General features: G+C 45.2%; 1 protein-coding gene across 1 annotated transcript in view; it reads right to left on the bottom strand.

Moving 5' to 3' along the window:
• Positions 1–5,362: 5,362 nt before the first annotated feature.
• The window catches only part of PLEKHS1 (pleckstrin homology domain containing S1), a 28,133-nt gene continuing 10,361 nt past the window's right edge, over positions 5,363–23,134 (bottom strand). Inside the window, exons 8-15 of the mRNA XM_039481498.1 lie at positions 22,934–23,044; positions 17,550–17,660; positions 16,084–16,187; positions 14,552–14,761; positions 13,140–13,241; positions 10,276–10,411; positions 8,483–8,551; positions 5,363–6,711 (exon numbers count right to left, since the gene is read on the bottom strand). Coding sequence (XP_039337432.1) covers positions 8,483–8,551; positions 10,276–10,411; positions 13,140–13,241; positions 14,552–14,761; positions 16,084–16,187; positions 17,550–17,660; positions 22,934–23,044 — 843 coding nt within the window. The 3' untranslated portion in view covers positions 5,363–6,711. The remainder of the gene's footprint in view (positions 6,712–8,482; positions 8,552–10,275; positions 10,412–13,139; positions 13,242–14,551; positions 14,762–16,083; positions 16,188–17,549; positions 17,661–22,933; positions 23,045–23,134) is intronic.

The raw sequence follows: 23,134 nt of genomic DNA, 5'->3' as shown, positions 1-23,134 counted from the left end.
GACACAGTTAGCAGGGACCACAGGAGGCTGTCCAGTGAACTGGCCACTAGAGGGGGGAACATACAACATACACTGAAACAACAAATCCCAGGTGCAAATAGAGAAAGGAAAACATGTTCTGTAAACTCACGTATGGAAAGAAAACAGGCTTGCTGCTCTTGAAGTCCATGGTCTCAGGATGGCAGCAATCACTGATAATGTTCTCGGTGTTTTGACATCTGTATTGCATTTCCGAAATTGTGGTTCTTTTCTCACCTGCTGCTTTGGAAATGCATCAGGGTTCACTTCTTGAATGGCCCACACAATATGCTTTCGCTTCAGTCCGTGCTTGCTTCAATCTGACTAACTGACATATGCTCTCTTCTGTCTCCAGTACTCCTGAGTTGCATACAATCTCCAAATGGCCATTGCCTCACTATTCCCAATGGGGTAATTGCACTGCTGTGCATTGTGTATGTGAGAGCAGCTGGACTCGCCTGATTGCATTGTTTAGCTCCAGGGGCCCTGTCAACCCCCTCTGTCCCACTATGGCAGGGACTGAGGAAACAAGCTGGATTCAGAGGGGCAATCTAAGGTTTTGTCCTTGATCCACAGACTTCTCCAGGCCTAAATGCCACTCCATAGAATATCAGGGTTGGAAGGGACCTCAGGAGGTATCTAGTCCAACCCCCTGCTCAAAGCAGGACCAATCCCCAACTAAATCATCCCAGCCAGGGCTTTGTCAAGCCTGATCTTAAAAACCTCTAAGGAGAGAGATTCCACTACCTCCCTAGGTAACCCATTCTAGTGCTTCACCACCCTCCTAGTGAAAAAGTTTTTCCCAATATCCAACCTAAATCTCTGCGTAACAGGGCGACGACGCACCCTGCGGCACCTCCTGCTGGTCATCTGGGGAATTAGCTCTCCCGCCTTTGGAGCACCCTCTGCAGGCCTGAGTCTTGCCTGTTGCTGGTCCTGTGTCCCTCCCGGACCCCGGTGCTCCTTTCCCTTGGGTGCTGCCCCCTAGCAGTACCCCTTCAGCTCTCTGGGTCTCCCCTCCCAGGGGAGCCCCCAACCCCCCTATCCCCACCTCACCTCAGTCTTGGGCTACTGCCAGTCACCATCTAGCTCCCACTCACCGGGGCAGACCGCAGTGTAAAAGCCACTCATCACAGGCAAGGGGGGCTTGGACCTGCTGCCTCTGCCTACCCTTGGGCTGCCCCTCTGCACCCCCAGTAGCTTTCCGGCCTTTAGCAAGGCCTGCAGCCTGGGGAGTTTCCAGGCTGGAGCTCCCCAGCTCCTCTGGCCTTTCCCCAGCCCTGCTCCTCTCAGGTACCCTGCTCAGCTCCCAGCAGCCAGGCCCTCCTCTCTCCGCAAGCTAGAGAGAGACTCTCTCTGAGCCCCTGGCCCACAGCCCTCTTATAAGGGCCAGCTGGGCCCTGATTGGGGCATGGCCCCAATTGTGGCTGTTTCCCCTTTCAGCCCAGGCTTGCCCCTTACCCCAGCAGCAGCCCCCTCGCAGCCTCAGCCCCTTCCCTGGGCTGGTTTAACCCCTTCAGGGCCAAAGCGGGTGACTACCCCTCTACACTCCCCAATGCAATTTGAGACCATTATTCCTTGTTCTGTCATCTGGTACCACTGAGAACAGTTTAGCTCCATCCTCTTTGGAACCCCCTTTCAGGTAGTTGGAAGCAGCTATCAAATCCCCTCTCGTTCTTCTCTTCTGCAGACTAAACAATCCCAGTTCCCTTAGCCTCTCCTCAGAAGTCATGTGCTCCAGACCCCTAATCGTTTTTGTTGCCCTCTGCTGGACTCCTTCCAATTTTTCCACATCCTTCTTGTAGTGTGGGGCCCAAAACTGGACACAGTACTCCAGATGAGGCCTCACCAATGTCGAATAGAGGGGAATGATCACGTCTCTCAATCTGCTGGCAATGCCCCTACTTATACAGCCCAAAATGCCATTAGCCTTCTTGGCAACAAGGGTACACTGCTGACTCATATCCAGCTTCTCGTCCACTGTAACCCACAGGTCCTTCTCTGCAGAACTGCTGCCATTCGGTCCCTAGCCTCTAGCGGTGCATGGGATTCTTCAGTCCTAAGTGCAGGACTCCGCACATGTCCTTGTTGAACCTCATCAGATTTCTTTTGGCCCAATCCTCTAATTTGTCTAGGTCCCTCTATATCTTATCCCTACCCTCCAGCATATCTACTCCTCCTCCCAGTTTAGTGTCATCTGCAAACTTGCTGAGGGTGAAGTCCACACTATCCTCCAGATCATTAATGAAGATATTGAAAAAAACAGCCCCAGGACCAACTCTTGGGGCACTCCGCTTGATACCGGCTGCCAACTAGACATGGAACTATTGATCACTACCCGTTGAGCCTGACGATCTAGCCAGCTTTCTATCCACCTTATAGTCCATTCATCATCCCATACTTCTTTAACTTGCTGGCAAGAATAGTGTGGGAGACCATATCAAAAGCTTCGCTAAAGTCAAGGAATAACATAGATCCACTGACTGCAAGAGATCAGGTGGATTTACACCAGCTGAGGCTCTGACCTTCATGTGATTTCTAACTGGAAGATGAGAGCCATGAAGTCATAAAGCATAGTGAATAGCCCTAGGTTGATGACTGTCTTTATAACTGGAGAATGCAGAAATGGGCTTGCTTTCATTTTCTGTTAAACAAAAGAACATGTAGATTCTCATTAACCTCAGCCAACCTCTCCTTTTCTTGAAGTGTTGCAATAATTTAGACCAGAATTAAGGTCCAAAGGCAGCATTTGAAATTCTAGTGCCATTTCTAGGAACTGCCTCACAAGTTACAAGTTCTTTATAGCGATCCTCTGGCCAAAACAACAGCGTGTGCAAAAGGGAATTCAGGCTACTGGAGCTGCACATGTGGGGTGGCTGCTAGTCCCTGGGGAAAAATACTCAGCAGAAAGCAGAAGGACCACGGGTAGGGCGCCGTGTCTGTCGTGGAAGTCACGGAGTCTGTGACTTTCCATGACTTCTTCAGGGACCAGTATGGCTGAGCCCAGGGCCTCCCAAGCTCACATGGCCCCCGGGACAGCCACACCAGGCACTGCTGGAGCAGCCCCGGGAACAGTCGGAGCAGCCGCAGTCCGCAGCCCCAGGCAGCAGCTGGTGCCGCTGGCCCTGGGCACCACTCCACCGATGCCCCCCCAGCAGCAGCCCCCACAAACACCCCCAGTGATTTAAACACAGGTATTTTTAGTGAAAGTCATAGGTCACGGGCCGTGAATTTTGGTTTATTGCCTGTGACCTGCCCATGACTTCTACTAAAAGTACCCGTGACTAAATCATAGCCTTAACAATGGGCACATGGTGAAGACACTATATTAGGACTCGGGAGACCGGGCTTCAGTTCCTGGCTCTGTATCCCCTGTGTTGACAGAGGCACATGCAAAGGCCTGGCTAAGTTTAACTGCCCGTACTTGGGTCAACAGTGGGTGTGAAGCAGTGGCAGGATCCATTGTGGTGAGATTAATTTCTTAGTCTAGTGGTACAACTGCCTATAAGTGGGATGCGGCACTTAACCAGGGTGACTCACTCCCATGCACAGAAGTGGATGCGTCATCTAATTTGCAGCCATGAATGCACTTTCCCCAAGGCATATTGGCAGGGTTAATGGGGAGAAGGGAGGTTAAAGTCACTTTCCTCTAGAGCATTAATCATCCGTCAGAATTAGGTGGGTGTGTCCATTTTTCACCACGGCAGGAGAGAGCCACTGGTGAATCCCTCTCATCCTGTCTTGTCTGATCTGAAACTCAGGGGGAGACACCCCCTTTTGTTTCATATGACTGTAGAGAACTCAGTGTGCTGGAGAACAGGCCTCTCCATGTATGGGACAGTCACACAAGCCAAGATATGTCAAAGGTGACTAGTGGATTTTGTGTGCCTGGCTTGTAACAGCTTCATAGGCCTGATTTTTTTTCAGGAAGTGCTGAGCACCTGCCCTCTAAAAATCAGGCCCCTTTAAGGTATCAAGTTGGACACTAAAAATCACTAGTCACTTTACAAAATCTTGGCTATATGCTGTACCATTGCATCTGTTAATCAGTAACTAGATAGGGGAGTGGGCTTAGCTAGTTAGCAGAGACCCTGTCCAATGGCTGGACTCGTGCTGCTGTGTCTGGTGCACAGGCCACATCTGGCCAACTGATCAAGACCTCTGTGCAGGGCCGCCCAGAGGATTCAGGGGGCCTGGGGCAAAGCAATTTCAGGGGCCTCTTCCATAATAAAAAGTTGCACTACTATAGAATACTATATTCTCATGGGGGCCCCTGCAGGGCCTGGGGCAAATTGCCCCACTTGCCCCCCCCCCCCCCCGAGCGGCCCTGCCTCTGTGTCCTCTGGGACAAGCCATTAGGAGGTGTTCCCAGCTGGTGTGTCTCTCGGCCCAGGAAGTGCCAAGAACAGTTATGAGCCAGGGTCTGTTTTATACATTAGACTTTGTGCCTCTCTTTCCTCCCTCTCCCCCTTCACAATACAGGTTTGTCAATTTGGAGAAGTCCCTTCCCACAACCATCCTCTGTTCGGTGAGCTCCTCCTCGCTCTGACCAATTGTGGGTTCTCCCCTGCCCCCGACAGTGACTTTACCATAAAAACCGTGGAGCAATACAAAAGGTCACAGCCAATATCTGAGATTTAAAAAGAAAAAAAGTGGCCAGTAAAGTGTGTGCCATGGGAACATGGAAATTAACCGTCAGTTATTCACCCTCTTACAGGCGTCTATTGCATTAGATTACGGAAATCACAGTACAATAAATGTGCAGCCTGTTAATGTTTTAACTAACCACGTCAATTAACGCTCCAACCTCCCTTCCTCCTTGCTGCCGTAGCCGGTGAGCCCAGTTTTGCAGATACTGACACACCTAGAGAGTTGCTAGATATTATGACAGACACTGGCCCAGGCAGCAAGTGGGTTAGCTTAAGGCATCAGCAGTGTGAGCTGGTTTTGGCACTCCTGCAGGATTGCCATGGCTTTAGGCAGGCAGCTTTCTCAAAGCTGGCAGAGCATCTGCTGCTAACTACCTCAGTTTCTGGGGTCATGTGGCCTTAAGCACTGCATCAGAAGTTTGCTGCTTTTAAAAAAAACCCACCCAAGGTAGCTCTAAACTTACACCAGGCTGGCTAGGACAACACACAGAAGAACATAATGGCTACAAAGGCACACACATCATTCATACAACATATTATATTTTATATAACACCTCTTAGATACAAAGAGAAGGGCAATGGTTCAGCTGTGCACAGCTCAGAGAACTTTAAAATTAAAGGTAAAACACCTAAAAGTGATCTAAACATAACACCTCTAGACCTAAGAATAGCACAAGTCTAAAGTCATTGCCTTTGGGCCTTCCATTGCTAGAAGGGAGTGTTGGGTCATAATGGGAGGTGGGTGGGTATCTCCCATTCCCATTAGTATAAAGCTGCTGTTCCTAGCCCAGAAGGGCCATGAGATATTGAATATTTAAGCCATGATGCTTGTAGGTCTAGAAAAGTTGTTATCGGACCCGGGTTGTATATTGCCCATCCAGGGCATTGGGCAGGTGTAATTCTGGGAAATGATATACTTGGGGGAAGAAAGCAATACTTCTGTGGCAAGTCCATTTTTGTTTAAATGGGCGGGGGGTGTTTGAAACGCCAGAATGGAATGTTAGAGCGAGTCCCGTTGGGATAATTTTGGGCAGATGATGCAGTCATAGGAATGTGTTAAATTGCATCACATCCCTGTGGAACATAGCCCATGTCCCTTTAATTCATCACATGGCTCTCACCTCTGTGTTTCATTGATGGAATACATCTGCATCACAAATAAAATCACACCATGTAACTTTCACTGTAATGCACATCTACACTACATACAATCTGACCTAAAAGCAAGCAGCAGCTGACAATCACTTGATAGCACCTTGGTTCTGAGTTGCAAAAGTGGGAAATAAATTCCATATTTTCTGAAATACAAATGAACATGCAGGGCTAGACAAATCTACCAAAACTTCATGTTGCCATAGAAACAACACTATTGCCATAATAGTGAGAGCTGTAACAGAGAGAGAGAGTGCATGGTTCATTTTCTGCTTTAACAGATATATGCAAACTTCTCTGCAGTAGTGTTTTTCCAATGACAACTACAGACAGATCATATACCCATTAATGCCTCGCTTCACGAACATTTGCTCCAGGAAGTGGCAGGAAATTACTTCCAACCCCATTTCTACCTCCTTTATTCCTCCCTAATTGGGGAAAGGAAGTTAGTTCTTTGTACTGCAATTCAGTGACATGTGGCCATTTTCAAGGCTGGAAGATTGTCCTGAAGGCTGATTTATCTGCAAAACCAGAGAAGACTCCAATTCCAATTTGGTAGAAAGTGATCACATCCAAAGCCATCTTAGCCATGAAAAAAACTGTCTTCTGATCAAGTAACGGCGTTGTTGCGGCACCAGTGATGTTGGTCAAAAAAGACAATTTAAAGAGAAGTGGCCCCACAACCACTTTGAATGAATGGAAGTTCTTCAGGTAGATGTTGTCCTTTTCCTTCTACCTTCAGAGTCACAGTTGATGCCTTCTAAATAGGACCCATATCTCCCTATGTGTTTATATGGAGCACAACACAATGAGGCATCTGAGTGCAACTGGAATAGAAATATTAAATCATGATCCTTCCATCTTCAGGAATATGCACATGGCAACCACTTATCTACAAAACAGAAGAGAGAGAGGCTTGAAACCCTTCGGAGGTTGACCTGAGCAGAAATGAAGTGAAGTCATTGTATAAACATTATTAATCATTATGATTGGCTTCACTGATACTGTTGCCATCCTGTTCTAGTTGACATAATAAATTTGACCTACTCTTAAGGAGACCATGGCAAGCAAGGCGTTCCCTGCTTTGTTATAAGACTCTTTTGAATCCGTATATGTTACAACAGAACATGATCACCCTTGTTTCGGTAAGCAGAAGTCCCTACAGTATAGGACAAGGTCTGCTTTTAGCACGCATTAGAGGGCACCGCTACAGAGGTTTCCATATCAAGAAGAAAGATACTTTTGTGTGGAGACCATTGCAAATCAGGCATATTTGCAAGATAGCAGGAGTTTGTGTAACTTCAGTCTCTTGTACTGCAGCTGCACGTAGCCGGGAATATCGATGTGAGATATCCTTTGTTGGGGAAACAGATAAATCCCTGCTCTGGAAATTCCACTATGATGTGCCCTCTTTTCCTTTATACTGCAGGGAACGTAGGACTTTGTGAAGGCAACAGGCTGCTACTGCTTAGCTATAGAACTGAGCCGCTCCAGTTTTCCCAGCTTGAATCCTGACCTGGCTTAGTTCATACTCCACTGCCATTCATCCTTCACTCCTTTGCACTCACTGCTAACTCAGGTGTGATGGTGACTCTTGTGATGTAGCGATAAAAGTATGTTTCTCTCAGACAGCTTGGCAACCTGGGGAAGCCCTCAGATTAAAGTCTGTTCACACACGAGCCAATGTTCATGGCTCCTTATGCTTCATTGCATGGCAACTCACAGGAACCCTCACTGCTTTCCTGATCAGTGTGTTTTCTGCTCTGAGTGGTGACTCTTCCAGTATAGGCCGAACATCTGTCCCCAACCCCCCCATATTCATCTAGAGCCTGGTGCACCTCGTACTGAAGCCCAATAGGTTGGATCAGGCTCCCATCTCCCAACCAAGTCTACTGTCCAGGACCTCCTGATGTCTTTTTTGTGGCTGTAACATGAGGGGCCCCAATCAAAGCCCTGCATCCACAGAGCATTCTACTGCCAAGGCACCTGTCCAGTGCTAAGCTGGCTTCCTGCCTTCCCAGAGCAGGACCCAAGGGAAAATGTGGCTGTGTTCCAAAGGCAATTTCCCCCCTCTCCCACTTCCCTCCCATGCTCATAACTGATTAATGAGTTTAATGGGCAAACAAAGGTTCAGATTATGCAGTACGCAGGCTTAGGTATCAGGATTTGACTTTCCGGTTTGCTACAGCTATTCTGTTTGATTTCACAGTGAACAGTCATCTGCCCAAAATATTTCACTGGGACTTTAAATGGCAAATCAAATCCAAACAATCAGTTCTTACTCTGTGTTGAGCCACACAGAACAGCGACAGCTCTGAATGGGGAAGACTATTTGGAAGGATTGTGTGGTACTAAATATGAAAGCACTATTTCTTTATCACGTTATCCCTTTCCCCTACCCTTTGTCTGCATGTCTGTTTAAGCACTTTGGGGCAGGGACTATACACCTGTTTGTACAACCCCTGCACAATGGGGTCCCTATGCACGACTGCAATAAATTGATTAATAAAAACATAGATTTTTTTTCTTTCTACACAAACTCAGGCCTCGCCTGGTGTAAAATAAACGTGCAGTGCTTAGGAACAGTGAATTACATTACTGCTAGGGTGGAAAGAAACAACCTCTTTTGTGTTAATAGGTGCCATTAAAATGGTGGCACTTACCTAGGAACATGAGCATCCTTTACTATGGAAAATGTCTGAATCTGGGATCCGACGGACAGTAAGTTTCACCTTTAAAAAAACAAACCAAAACACACATGCAAGGCTCACCTTGTTATAGCTCAGTAAATCCACATCTGATAAAATATCACTGCTCCCCCCAGCCTCCCTCCTCCCACCCCCCATCTAAATATCCTCATCTATTAACAGTGTTATTTGTATTGTCTCTTGGTATCTGAGACAGGCTTTCTATTCCTCAGGCTACGCTGGCATTGGGTGACCTCAGCAGATCCAAACATAAAGGTGCCCGAATGAGGGGCGGAGATCACGAGCGCCAAGATTGCAGCCCAGCTGAGACTAGGGTGACCAGATGTCCTGATTTTATAGGGACAGTCCCAGTATTTGGGGCTTTGTCTTATATAGGTGCCTATTACTCCCCACCCCAGTTTTTCACACTTGCTGTCTGGTCACCCTAGCTGAGAGAAATGTAGCTCTCCACATGGGACCCAATGTATATCGGTGCTATGTATTATGAGGGACTACTCAGACTTCCAGCCCTCTACCAGAAGGTGATGAGTGCTGAACGGGGAGTTACGCCCAGTGGTTAGAGAAGGGGAGTCAGGACTCCTAGGTTCTCTTCCCAACATTCTGAGTGTGAGTAAAACATGCTATGGATTGAACACTTCAAGCAACCTCCTACATACACAATAAACAGGTATTTCCTTAACCTGAGAAGCCAACAGTCTAAAGGCTTGAAACCAAAAGATACTGAGCACCTGTAACATCCATTGACTGACTGCATGAGATTTATAGCTGCTCTGCATCTCAAGAATAACAGTGTGGACACTTTGGCCCTTCCATTCCATGGGAATCTGGGGTGTTATTGTAAATCGGTACAGAGTGGATTTTGGTGTTGATGCTACTGATGATTTCCTCCTATGCCCGGAGCTCAGGCAGCCGTGGTTGTGGTGGGTTTTGTGTTCACAACCACCTTTTGTGCAAATGGTCTCAGCAGCAGCCTCTGTCCCTGCCTGAGGCTCCTGATCAGAAATGATTTTTCTGTTGCTTATAACTTCATTAGCATCCAACCAATTAAAAAAAAGTTCAATAGACTTTTGGCACGTAAATAGCCCTCGGCACACAAGTTCCAAAGTTGAATGATTTTGAGCTATCTGCTTGGCAGGAAACTAGGGTAAAGGGTGGGTATAAACCCCTGCAGAGCTCAAAAATGGCAAAAAGAAGTTTGCTCTGATTTTTTTTTTCCCCAGAGAAATTCCCCATTTGGGACAGAGCATGCATGGAAAACATCAGTCCCAAGTGTGACCTATGGGAGGTTATCAGGGAGTGAAAAGACAAGGTTATAAGTTAAAATATTCTGCAACCTTAACTATACAGATATGTACCTTTATACGATGGAGTGGGTGCCATGAATAGACTGCCAAGAAAGGGTTAACTCTCAGGGGGCATCTGCCTTTTATGAAAGGTGTAATGATTTCTTGCCAGCACTGCTGTGTCATGCATTTGGATCTCTTCCTGGCCATAGTCACAGCCTTTGGAATCCTGCCCCAGGCTAATCCCCCAGTCATATGATGGTGGTCAGAATCCATTTAGATATTGCTAGGGACCAAGAAATGTGAGGGAACACGGCTAGTCTCAGCTACTCTGCATAGTTCCTCAGGACAAGAGTGAGCTCCTGAAACTCTGAGGCTTGGATTGGCAGAAGCCCTTGTGAGATCATAATCAGACCCCCAAATCTATGTCTCTTTTTTCCCTGACCAATCACCATTAGGGCTCACCTCCTTTCTCCTGGACCTGCTGACAAACAAGGAAACCTCATCAATGCTTTGCGTGCGCAGGTCATTCACAGCCACTATGTGATCCCCGTGGTGAAATATACAGCCTAAGCGGTAGGGACCCTTCCAATGCGAGACACTAGGGAGGTGGAAGAAGAGACAAAGAGCATGAATGGGATTGTTTGGGCCCACTGTCCAAACACACATGACAGGTCTGTTTCACTCCAGCTGTGCTGCATGGCCCTGCACCAAAATGGGAAGTGGTATACAGATTAAAAGGGATAATTGCTTTTTGGTCTGATCTTTGGTTTTAACCAAATGACTTCATCCATTCCAACCAGTACTTCCAAAGGGGATCTGATTACTGGTCATGGAGCATTGTCATCCCTTAATCTAACAGGTCTGGGTTGGGAAGGGTTACCAGGCAGTGAGGGGATTTACCCTGTTTGGGTCTGAACAGTGTGGGGACAAACGCTCTGCTGATGGAACTACACTGCCTCTGATGCAGAGAAGTTAGCCCTTCATTTACCTGAGTGGCTCTTTCTAGGCCATCTTTGCAGCCCAGACTGAACTAAAACTCGGCATCTGAACAGCAGGATCAGAGCTTTGTGGCTGCCCCTGTAAAGGGATGCATCAAAACTCTGCCTCCAGCTACCCTAGTGACAATTTCAGTAGACTCCCTGAGAATCCTTCAGCTGGCCTCTCTTTGCTGCTGATCTCTCCTGGCTTCTCCTGGAGGATTAGCAGCCTGGGAGACCGCTGACCCCTCAATTTGATGCTCTGTTCCAAAACTGTTGCCAGCTGAAACCAGCCAAATGCTTTCAGTATGAATTCCCACTAGAGTTGCCCTGGGTGTTTAGCTCCAGATCCAAGTTTTGCAGCTGGGCCCTATCTCTGATTCTTTTGTGGTGTTTCCTGCTCTCACTGATAGGGGCTGAAAAAGCTATTTTCTCCAGACACGCAGTGCCGCTGATAAGTGTGGTACATCAAAGCCGCGGCGAGAGCCAGTCTTACCGCTGAGCAGCAGTGAAAGAGCAAGAGGCGGCACAGCAGGGGGCAAGGATGAGACACTGAACTAATCTTCCATGCAGTCTGTCCTTTACCCCTCTCCTCTTTCCTCTCTCCTACTTTATTGATACTGAAGATCTAGGGAGAGGACTGACTTCCACACTGCCTACTTACACTGCACCGCTGCTGGGAGAACTGATACCCTCCAGCCCCCAGCATCCAAGAGTGACAATATCTGGCTGCTGGATGGACTATTCCCAGGGCTGAAAATGGTTAGCGAATCCCTGGCAGCCAGCAGGTCTATGCTGGGACTCCCACTCAGGTCAGCCTGTCTGAAACAACTCAGTAGAACTTTGCACTTACAGTCTGCATTTAACCCGAAGCTCTCTGCCGATCTTCTTATTTAAACCACACCACAGCCATGTGAGATAGCTTTGCTCATCTGTGCACAGTACTATTAACTGCAGTGCAGAGAGCTGAAGTGATTTGCTTTAAGACCCACAGTGAATCAGCCATTCATCTGGGAGTAGAATCCAAGAATCCTGCCTCCTAGGCCCTTGCTCCAAATACGAGCCCATAATCTTTTTGATGCTTTGAACAATCAAAGCACACTCCCCAACCCCCAAAGATTATCACATCTTCACACAAAACCGCCTCTTGATTAGCAGTAGCCTGGGGTTGGAATCGGACACTTTGTGCATGCCACTGAATTTTCCTGCATTGCGGCTTCCCCATTCATGGGAATGATAACTTGTCCAACTGTACAAAATGCTGGGAGATTTTTGGTAAATTTATTTAATAAGTATTTAATAAGACACACTCCCCCTGGCCATATGGACTCATAGATTTTAAGGACCAAACGGACCATCATGATAAACTAGTCTGACCTCCTGCACATCACAGGCTACGGAACCTCACCTACCCCCATCCTGTATCAGACCTGTAACCTCTGGCTGAGTTACTGAAGTCCTCAGATCATGGTTTAAATACTTCAGGTTACGGAGAAATCCACCATTTACTCTAGTTTAAACCAGCAAGTGATCTACAGAGAAAGGTGAAAACCCTTCAGGGTCTCTGCCAATCTGACTCAGGGGAAAAATTCCTTCCTGGCCCCAAATATGGCCATGAGTTAGACCCTGAACACGTGGGCAAGATCCACCAGCCAGATACCTGGGGAAAAATTCTCTGTAGTAAGTCAGAGCCTGGCCTCATCTTCAGACATTGGGGATTTTTGCTGCTAACAGTTACAGATGGGCCACATGCCATTGTAGGCAATCTCATCATACTATCTCCTCAGTCTTGAAACAAGTTAAGTTTTTTTTGCCTACACCGCTCCCCTTGGAAGTCTGTTCCAGAACGTCATTCCTCTGATGGTTAGAAACCTTCATCTAATTTCAAGCCTACACTTGTTGATGGCCAGTTTATATCCATTTGTTCTTGTGTTAGCTTTGGCACTTAACTTAAATAACTCCTCTCCCTCTCTGGTATTTATCCCTCTGATGTATTTATAGAGAGCAATCAGATCTCCCCTCAGCCTTCTCTCGGTTAGGCTAAACAAGCCAAGCTCCTTGAGTCTCCTCTTTTAAGGTAGGTTTTCCATTCCTCTGATCCTCCTAGTAGCCTTTCTCTGCCCCTGTTCCACCGATAGTCAGATAAACACAAGTCAATTTACCATATGCATGAAGGACAACTGACAATTATGCCATTCATGCTGATATTAGAAGAATAGCCTTTGGCTAATGCTTTCCCACTGGCTACTACACCCTGCCTGACACAAGAAATACCTAGCTCTTATATAGTGCTTGACAGGCATTTACATCTGGACAAGTACCCACCACCATAAGATTTAAAGGCCCTACCATATTTGTCCCGCTGCTTCAATAAGCGTTAGATTACTGGTGACATCAGCATGAGGGATGCAAATATCCACCTCTTGTAGTTGGCTGTCATCTGTGACTTTACTGTAAGAGAGGATGTTGTAGACAAGTCAGACTCTACCAATCAGACAACTGAAGCACATACTCACTAATGATAGGAAGCTGAGATGGAAAACATCATTCAGGTCATCTAATCTATCTGTGCCTTCCTTCCTCACCCTCGGGAAAGTTCATTATTGTTTTCTACAGTCTGTCCTTCAGGGCATTATCCAGCCTACTGTTAAATATTGCAGGTGCTGGATTTGCCAGCATTTCTCTTGGAGAATTTTCTGCTCCATCAGATCCAGGGCCGGTGCAACCATTTAGGCGACCGCCTAGGTCGCCTAGGGTGCTAGGATTTGGAGGGCACCATTTTCTTTGGCAGCGACCGTGGCGGCCGGATCTTCAGCCGCCCCGGTCACCGCCGGCATTTAGGCAGAGGGAGCTGGGGCAGGGGAGAGGGGGGAGGGCCGCCTGCAGCAATTAAGTGGGGGGGCAGCACGCAGGGGAACTCCCTGCCCCAGCTCACCCCTGCCCCACTTCCTCCCCGAGCACACCGTGGCTGCTTCACTTCTCCCGCCTCCCAGGCTTGCGGCGCCAATCAACTTAGGGCGGAGGGAGGGAGCTGCCGTGGGGGGGGCTAGGGGGGCTCAGGGTGGGGGTACGGGGGGGGGGAAGGGCACAAGGTAGAAGTTTTTCCTAGGGCGCGAAACATCCTTGCTCCGGCCCTGATCAGATCTCACCATTAAGAAGCTTGCCCAAGGTCTAGATGATGGGGAAGCTGTGGCCATTATTTATTTGTAACACAGTACCACCTTTCTGCTTGGAGGAGATAGATTAAAATAGGGGGTTTAATAGGCAGACTCTTCTGGCCCTGATCCTGAAAGGCAGTTAGATGCTTAACTCCCATTGATTTCAATGCTTAAACACCTTCTAATGCTTTTACTGCTGTTTTCTGCTAGAAATCACACTCTTCACTATCTTGCAAGAGACAAGGAAGTAGATAAAAAACTTCTAATAGTGCATATTAAAAAATAAATATACCACCAGTAAACTCTTTCCAAACACGACCAGGGCTTTAATCCCCTTTCTCATCCCAAAACAGATCTTTAAGAACAACAGCACGTATTCTTAAAGGTGTCATGCGGTGTGTTTGGTTTTGACCTGGCCATCGCAATTCAAAACTCACAATTCTTGTATTCATCCATTTCTGGTTTGTGTGATATTGACTAGAACAAGGAAGAATGCTGCTATCAAGTAATTTAAGTCCATAATAGCTCTCTCAAAGATCTGGGTCTAATAAAATCCTCTTTAAAAGTAATTACATTACAAATTTCTGCCCAAAACATCCTTACTTGATTATTATAGATAACTGAACCACTGATAGTGACGATACATTTGGCTTTCTCTCCTTGGTTAGCTGCTTATTGGTACTGCTTTGCGTGAGCTGTTGTTGGTTTCCATCTGCCTCGCAGTTTCTTAAATCTATGCTATTTTCTTGACTTCTGGGAAGGGTCAGGAATTCATCACTTCTGCATGTGGGCTGGAGTTTCTCTTCAGGCAACCTAATGAATAAGAATGCTCATAAAAAATGCACTGGGTTGGCATGTCAAGTCACGGTTACTCTTGTTGTGTTTGAAGTTGTGTCAAACAGATGTCAGTGAGGCAAAGAATAACAAGTTCTTGTAGTGAATCGAATGGCCAAAATTACAGCTAAATCAACTAAACTGGCCTCCTAAAAATGGAGCATAAAAACCAAAACACTTACAATATTGAAAGAATATTTATTAAAAATGAAAACCATTCCAAGCAACATGGTTTAACAAGGAAAAGGAGTATAGATTGTTGGCACTGCAATATACTGGCTTGTGTGAGAATGCATAATTGACCTCTACTGGATAGAATGTGTCAGACCTGCTCAATTGCTTGTCAGATTATTTGTTGCGCCTTCTAGTGGCTGGAGGCCTGAAAAGAGGTGTAATTAGTACCAAGAGTTAATGGAGAGATCATTTAACTCAAATGGGACAGGCTTGTGATTTGGACTGCAAGGTCTTGATTCTATTCCCAGTTCCACATATAACATTAACATTAAATAATATTGTAATGAACTGGTGTATATATGTGTGCACACACACTACTGTCTTCCGTTGGATAGAATCAGAATTGTTCATCTGTGTGTCACAAGTATTAATGACTAACAGCCAATGGAAATTCTCCTATAACTCAAGAGTTAGGGGCCCAATATTTTGGAACTGGAGGATCTGACTTCTATGCTGTTGTCACTGAAGTTCTTAGTGGCCACTCTCTGGTGCATAGTGAAAGCTGTGAAGTTTCTATGTGACCATGGATTAATACTCTGCACTTCAGTAGTGTCTTTCATGTGACAATACTGATGCATATTGCAAACATCAAGCCATAGAGCACATCTATAAAGTAAGTAGTATTAGACCCATTTTATAGGTAGGAAAATTGAGGTACAGAGAGGTGACTTGTCCAAGATTACCCAGCAAGATAGTGGCATACCAGGAAACAGTTCTTTCTTAACAACTACTGTACACAACACTGCCTGCTCTAAGTGTGTCTGGCTTGGGTGTCTGTGAATGCACGTGGCTGCAGATGTTACATTGTTTAGCCCAGAAAAAACATCAGTCAACTTCTTACAGAGCCACATTTTATTCTGTGTAAGCCTGTCAGGATGCCATAATGTATGAATTTGTGAAGCGACCTTGAATTTCACTCTGGTAAACTCCCTGCATAGCCCAAAAAAGGCCTCTCTGAAACAGGCTGTGCTCTGTAGATTTCCTCATATAGACAGCAGGAATGCAGGTCTGATCATATAGTTACATTGCATTGATTTTTTTAAATACTAAAAGAAAGTGCTACCTACAGAGGTTTCATTGACACATACAACTTCATGCAGAGATGATCCTCATTCTCCATTGGGTTGTGTGATTGAACCGGGGGATCAGACTTAGATAACTCATTTTCCAGCTGTTGAAAATGAAAAACAACATGGAAGGTGTCAGGGTTCCCTCCCCACTCTGAACTCTGGGGTACAGATGTGGGGACCCGCATGAAAGATCCCCTAAGTTTATATTCCACCAGCTTAGGTTAAAAACCTCCTCCAAGCACAAATTCCTTGCCCTGGAATGGTATTGCTGCCACCACCAAGTGAGTTAGACAAAGATTCAGGAAAAGGACCACTTGGAGTTCCTGTTTCCCCAAAATATCCCCCCAAGCCCCTTCACCCCATTTCTGGGGAGGCTTGAGAATAATATACCAACCAAATAGTTAACCAAGGTGAGCACAGACCAGACCCTTGGGTTTTTAGGACACTAAAAACCAATCAGATTCTTAAAAACAGAACTTTATTATAAAGAAAAAAGTAAAAGCACCACCTCTATAAAATCAGGATGGAACATCATTTTACAGGGTAATAAGATTTAAAACATAGAGGATTCCCCTCTAGGCAAAACTTTAAAGTTACCAAAAAACCAACCAAACAAAAAACAACAACCAGGAATAAACCTCTCTCTTAGCACAGGGAAAATTCACAAGCTAAAACAAAAGATAATCTAACACATTTCCTTGCTATTACTTACTATTTCTGTATAGTAGAAGTATCATTTCAATAGGAGCTGGATTACTTGCTTGGTCTCTCTCTTTGTCTCAGAGAGCCACACACAGAGCACAAAAGCAAAAACCTTCCCCCACAGATTTGAAAGTATCTTCTTCCCTTATTGGTCCTTTTGGTCAGGTGCCAACCAGGTTATTTGAGTTTCTTAACCCTTTACAGGTAAAGGAGGGATTTTATGCTACCCTTAGCTGTATGTTCATGACAGGGGGCAAACATTTTCTCTCTTCATGCATCAAGGAGTCCCCTTGGCTTCTTTATTTAGCGTCCATCTGTGCTGTATTGTGCTAATGCAGCTCAGCCAAACCTCAATTAACCAAAATACCCAGCTAATCCAAGCTTAGATGCATTCCTTCCCAAACCAGTGTGTGCGACATTGTTCTTCTCTCCCATCTTAACTTCCTGCTGCTAGCCAATGATTTGGGAGTTTGGTTCTCAAGCAAACCTTGTTACCATTGGGTTTGGACAACTGAATATTCTCTTGGAGCAAGATCAACAGAGAAACCTACCCGATGTACCTATCTCATAGAACTGGAAGGGACCTTGAAAGGTCATTGAGTCCAGTCCCCTGCCTTCACTAGCAGGACCAACTACTGTCCCTGACAGTTGATTTTTTTTTTTTTGCCCCAGATCCCTAAATGCCCCCCTCAAGGATTGAACTCACAATCCTGGGTTTAGCAGGCCAACACTCAAACCACTGAGCTATCCCTCAGGCTTACCTGTGCTAGAATGCTGCTTGGAGAAGCATAATAGTCTTCCCCCTCGGCTCTGGTGTTCTCATCTGAGTCCAACAGCAGCTGATTTATGCTGGTCTTTTCAGAATTGTTATTCTGTGTAAAAAAAAATGCTTCAATGTTTAACAGGACATTACATTCTCTACATCTGACATTTACTTGGAACAATCCATTGGGAAGGGTTGTGGGAAGACTTGCTTTTTAAAGGTAGAAATAATATCACCAGACATCTGACTTCTAAACAAGGCTTCTGTCTTTGCGCTCTGTTATACACTCAATCAGCCGCAGGTGCAATGCTGTTCATCTCATTTGCCCTAGATATCTAAACAGCTGATTTGTGGATGCAATGTTTGTACCTGCCACTGACTGCCCTTGCAAATGCCTGCATATGCAAAAATAGCTGCTGTGTTAAAAAAATCAGGTCCAATGGTCAAAGATTTACACATGATGTTGTGTCACTTGTGCACACCAGGGCCCAAATCCCCAGTTATTCAGATGGTGAACCCCCTTGACAACAATGAGGGTTAGGTGCCTCAATATCTTTGAGGATCTATATCAGGGTTCTTTGCTACAGTCCTGATGTCCTCACTTAAACAAACCCCCTCATTGAAATCTAGAACTGACTGAAAAATGTCAACTTTTTTCAATGAAAAGGAGAAATTATTCATTTTTGATCCCCACTATTAAAAGCAATGGGAGTCTTGTCTGAATAAAGAGTGAATTATTGGCTGGACAGCAGTTTGAGCTATTGACTTGCAAAGCTCAGTGGGCTGGAAGCTATGCCTGATTATCTGAGAGTAGAAATTGAGCCCAGTATATGCTGGGTGCTTTGCTTTGCCCTCAGTAGGAGCTAGCACAGAATGGTCCTTCATAAAGACCAGGAGTATTTGACAAGTCTTGGAGGAACAAGTCACTTCTTCAAGCTAAATTCTCCATCTTTACGTTCCCTCTCACTCATTGATTTGATTGTCCTGCAGAGTATAATTAATATTTAGCTTCTTCTCAGTAAACCTCTCCATGCCATGTTTGATGCATTCATTCTTTATCTCTCTCTTACTTCTTCCATGGCAATCAATTTTAAAGCTACTAAATGTGCCACCAAATATATTATTGTTTTCAAGATAAAGTAAACTAATTACCCTCTTTCTTACAGGGAAAAGGAGGAAATTGACATTGAATAGAAATGAGGAATGACCAATTGACTTTTTGTGTGCCTTGTGGATAGTCACTGATTACAACACAAAGGGTGGCACTTATTGGAGTCTAGAGTCAACACAGGTCCAAGAATGTTCCCATAAAAGCCAATGGCAGCAAAGATGGGACTCCACGCTCCTGATCCAAGGTTCACTGAAGTCAGTGGAGACAGACCCCCCTTGACTTCAGTGGACTTTCAATCAGGCCCTAAATGAACAAGGTGTCTAAGGGCTTGATTCTGTAGGATGCTGAACATTCCCATGAGATGCTGAGGTCTCTCAGCTCCTGCTGACTTCAGTGAGAGTTGAGTGCTTGTCACTAGAGCTGGCTGGGAATTTTTCAACTAACCATTTTTTTTGGTCAAACGCTGACTTGTCAAAACTGAAACAGTTCATGCACGATGGGTCATTTTTGACTAATTTCCTCAGTTCAAAATATTTTTTGGAAAAGAAAACAACAGTTTTGAAACTGTCAGTTGTATTTTGGACATTTTTGAAGTGAAAAATTCCAGTTTTTTGGTTCAAAACAACTTTTTGTTTTAAAATTTAAGCTAATTATTGTTTAACTTTTTTAAAAAAACCATCACAAAATGGAACATTTAAAAAAAGTCAAAATTGAAACATTTTGATTGAGCTAAACAGAATCTTCTGGAGATCATTGATTCATGAAAAATAAGGTGGTTCCTTTTTCGTTTGCTTTTTATTTTTATTTTTATTTATTTTTTTACTTTTTGCCCTGATTGGAATGGGGGATCTCTTTTGAAATCTCAAATTTTTCTGTGATGGGAAAACTATTTCCTTCCTAGCTCTACTCCTTCCAGGATTGAGCCCTAAATTACACCAACACATGCATATCTAAGTTCTCTCTTGCCAAACAAATGCAATAATCTTATTTGGCATTATCACAGATTCAGGACAAAAATGGAATGCAGAGGATATACTGCAGCAGTGCTGGATTTCAAAAGGCATTTGATATAGGCCCTGATTCAGCCACACGCTTAATCACATGCCTAACTTTAAGCACGTGAGTAGTGTCATTAACTTCAGTGAGAGTATTCTTAAATCTAGGCACGAGTTGAGTACAGTACCTTGTTGAGTCCAGACCATAGTGGCACATCATAACACTAGGAAGAAATTGGATAAGTACCACACAGATTAAAAATAGCATAAAGTGGGATGTGAAACTGGCTGAATAGTGATCAGTGGGGAATTGTTACTGTTAGTGTTCCTCCACCTGGAGTGCCTATCAGGAGTTCTGCCAAGAATATAAGCCCTTCTGAAACCTTTTCATTATGTGTGTGTGCTATGCCTAGCACAGTAAGGCCCCCATCCTGAGTGGGGCCTTTAGCTGCTACTGCAACACAAGTAATAAAATCTTAATAAATAGCTTAATACAAGGGGTTAGTAGTGGGGAGTGGGAGTCAGGACCCGGGTTCCTTTTAACATATTCATTATTTAGCGTATGTAAATTCAACTTGGAATTAGCTGTCATGGGAACCAGAGGGACAACAAAATGGCAAATGAAATTTAATGTGGATAAATGTAAAGTAATGCACATTGGAAAAAATAACCCCAACTATACATACAACATGATGGGGGCTAATTTAGCTACAACGAGTCAGGAAAAAGATCTTGGAGTCATCGTGAATAGTTCTCTGTGCAGAGGCGGTCAAAAAAGCAAACAGGATGTTAGGAATCATTAAAAAGGGGATAGAAAATAAGACTGAGACTATATTATTGCCCTTATATAAATCCATGGTACGCCCACATCTCGAATACTGTGTACAGATGTGGTCTCCTCACCTCAAAAAAGATATTCTAGCACTAGAAAAGGTTCAGAAAAGGGCAACTAAAATGATTAGGGGTTTAGAGAGGGTCCCATATGAGGAAAGATTAAAGAGGCTAGGACTCTTCAGCTTGGAAAAGAGAAGACTAAGGGGGGATATGATAGAGGTATATAAAATCATGAGTGATGTTGAGAAAGTGGATAAGGAAAAGTTATTTACTTATTCCCATAATACAAGAACTAGGGGTCACCAAATGAAATTAATAGGCAGCAGGTTTAAAACAAATAAAAGGAGGTTCTTCTTCACGCAGCGCACAGTCAACTTGTGGAACTCCTTACCTGAGGAGGTTGTGAAGGCTAGGACTATAACAATGTTTAAAAGGGGACTGGATAAATTCATGGTGGTTAAGTCCATAAATGGCTATTAGCCAGGATGGGTAAGAATGGTGTCCCTAGCCTCTGTTCGTCAGAGGATGGAGATGGATGGCAGGAGAAAGATCACTTGATCGTTGCCTGTTAGGTTCACTCCCTCTGGGGCACCTGGCATTGGCCACTGTCGGTAGACAGATACTGGGCTAGATGGACCTTTGGTCTGACCCGGTACGGCCTTTCTTATGTTCTTATATGGGTCCCTGGCCTCAAAGTGTGGAGTGACTTGGATAGATTAGGGACTGGAGCCTGCAACCCCTCACTCAGGTGAATGAGTCCTTACACAAGTAGACTCATTCATGTCTATTTGTGAGAGTCAGGATTAATTACCCGAGGAAGAGTTTGCATGATCGGAGCCTACAATAGTGAGTCAGTAGTAATGCAATCTAATACCAGTAAATGTAGAGTCATACCTCTAGAAAAGGAAATAAACAGAAAGGTACGAGCCAGGAGGCTGCTGTCCAAGTAGCAATATGTGCAGGAATGATCTGGAGCTGATAATATTGTACTAAGTAATTTACTACCTCTTATTATAAAAAAAAAACAACCCAAATGAGTGCTGTTCCTTGTTAGCTGTTGGGCAAGACTATTAATTGTACTTTCCGCATAGTCTCGAACAGAAAGCCGAGCTCCCTGCCATACTCCCCCAATCCAAACTGAAGGCCATGTGAAGTCTCTGTGTGCCCCATTCCTCCCGTCCACAGTCAGTCAGCCCAGAACGGGCATCCACAGCAGAAAGGGACTTCTGCGCTGCCTGCTGAGCAACATGGGCACAGCATTTTGCTCCAAGGCAACACAAACCTGAGCAGGATTAGCAGGTAAAAGGGAAGCGGGTGAGCCAGAGGTCTGGTCTACACACAAAATAGCACCGGTTTAACGAGTGGTGTAATTTTAATCTGATTTAGTTAAACTGGTGCCACTGTCTGTGTGAACAGAACATGGAGTAATGGTCTCAAGTTGCAGAGGGGGAGGTTTAGGTTGGACATTAGCAAAAACTTTTTCACTAGTAGGGTGGTGAAGAACTGGAATGGGTTACCTAGGGAGGTGGTGGAATCTCCTTCCTTAGAGGTTTTTAAGGTCAGGCTTGACAAAGCCCTGGCTGGGATGATTTAGTTGGGTTTGGTCCTGCTTTGAGCAGGGGGTTGGACTAGATGACCTCCTGAGGTCCCTTCCAACCCTGAGATTCTATGATTCTATGAACACTCCTATTTTAAGCCTGGCTGAAATCAGTTACAGGTGTAAACTAAGGCACGCTAACCCTAAGCCTAAGCCAGGTTTATGCTGATTCAAGAGTATTCATGCAGGGCTGGGCACCCAGTTCAACTAAAGAGGTTTTGAATTAATTTTTGTTAAACCAGTGCAGTTTTTGTGTGTAGACAACCCTGAGAGATGTTAGAAAGATGACTCAGGAATATGTTAACAAGGACAGAGCCTCGGCTTGTGTAAATTGTTGTAGCTCCATTGAAGTCAATGGAGCTGTGACAACTTGCCCCACTGTGAGGGAATTCCTGGTCATGCTCTCAGAAGGGGAAGGAGCAGCTCTTTGAGCTACACAAGAAATAATTACAGCCAATTAGAAAAGGTTAACAGTCGGAGCCAGTTAGACTTGCTAGGGAGGTGGTTGAGTCACCATTCATACAGATATTCAGGATAGATGAGGCATGACAATAAAGCTAGGTCTACACTGCAGCCTAAATCACCTCCCTGAGTGACAGAAGTTACACTGACATAAGGCCGGCATGGACCGCGTTACGTTGGTGGGGGAGCTTCTCCCATTGACATAGCTACCGCCGCTTGCGGGGGCTGGAGTAGTTAAGCCAATGGGAGAGATCTCTCCTGTTGGCTCAGAGCAGCTACACAGCAAACAGCGGCACAATAAACTCTCTAGTGCCCTACGTCAATGAGCATTCCTGCAACATTTACATATCAGAGGCTTTCCAGGCCCCGCTAGCTATGCTCACCAGACTTGGAAGAAGAGGTGTTGGTGAACTGTGGTGAGGCCGCTGTTCAGGGAGACCACGAGAGCCGGGATCTGAGTGAGGCCTTTGTTTGTCGTCTGCGGGATCTTCCACCTGCACATCAAAGGAAAAACATTGACAACCTGGGCAGAAGTATTGCAGGTGTTTTATTGGCATGGTCGGTTGGTAACAGAGCACAGTCTT

This window comes from Mauremys reevesii, linkage group 7, assembly GCF_016161935.1.
Source record: "Mauremys reevesii isolate NIE-2019 linkage group 7, ASM1616193v1, whole genome shotgun sequence".
Classification (NCBI taxonomy): domain Eukaryota; kingdom Metazoa; phylum Chordata; order Testudines; family Geoemydidae; genus Mauremys; species Mauremys reevesii.
The sequence above is the reverse complement of the archived record's forward strand: the minus strand, read 5'-3'. Positions and strand labels throughout refer to the sequence as shown.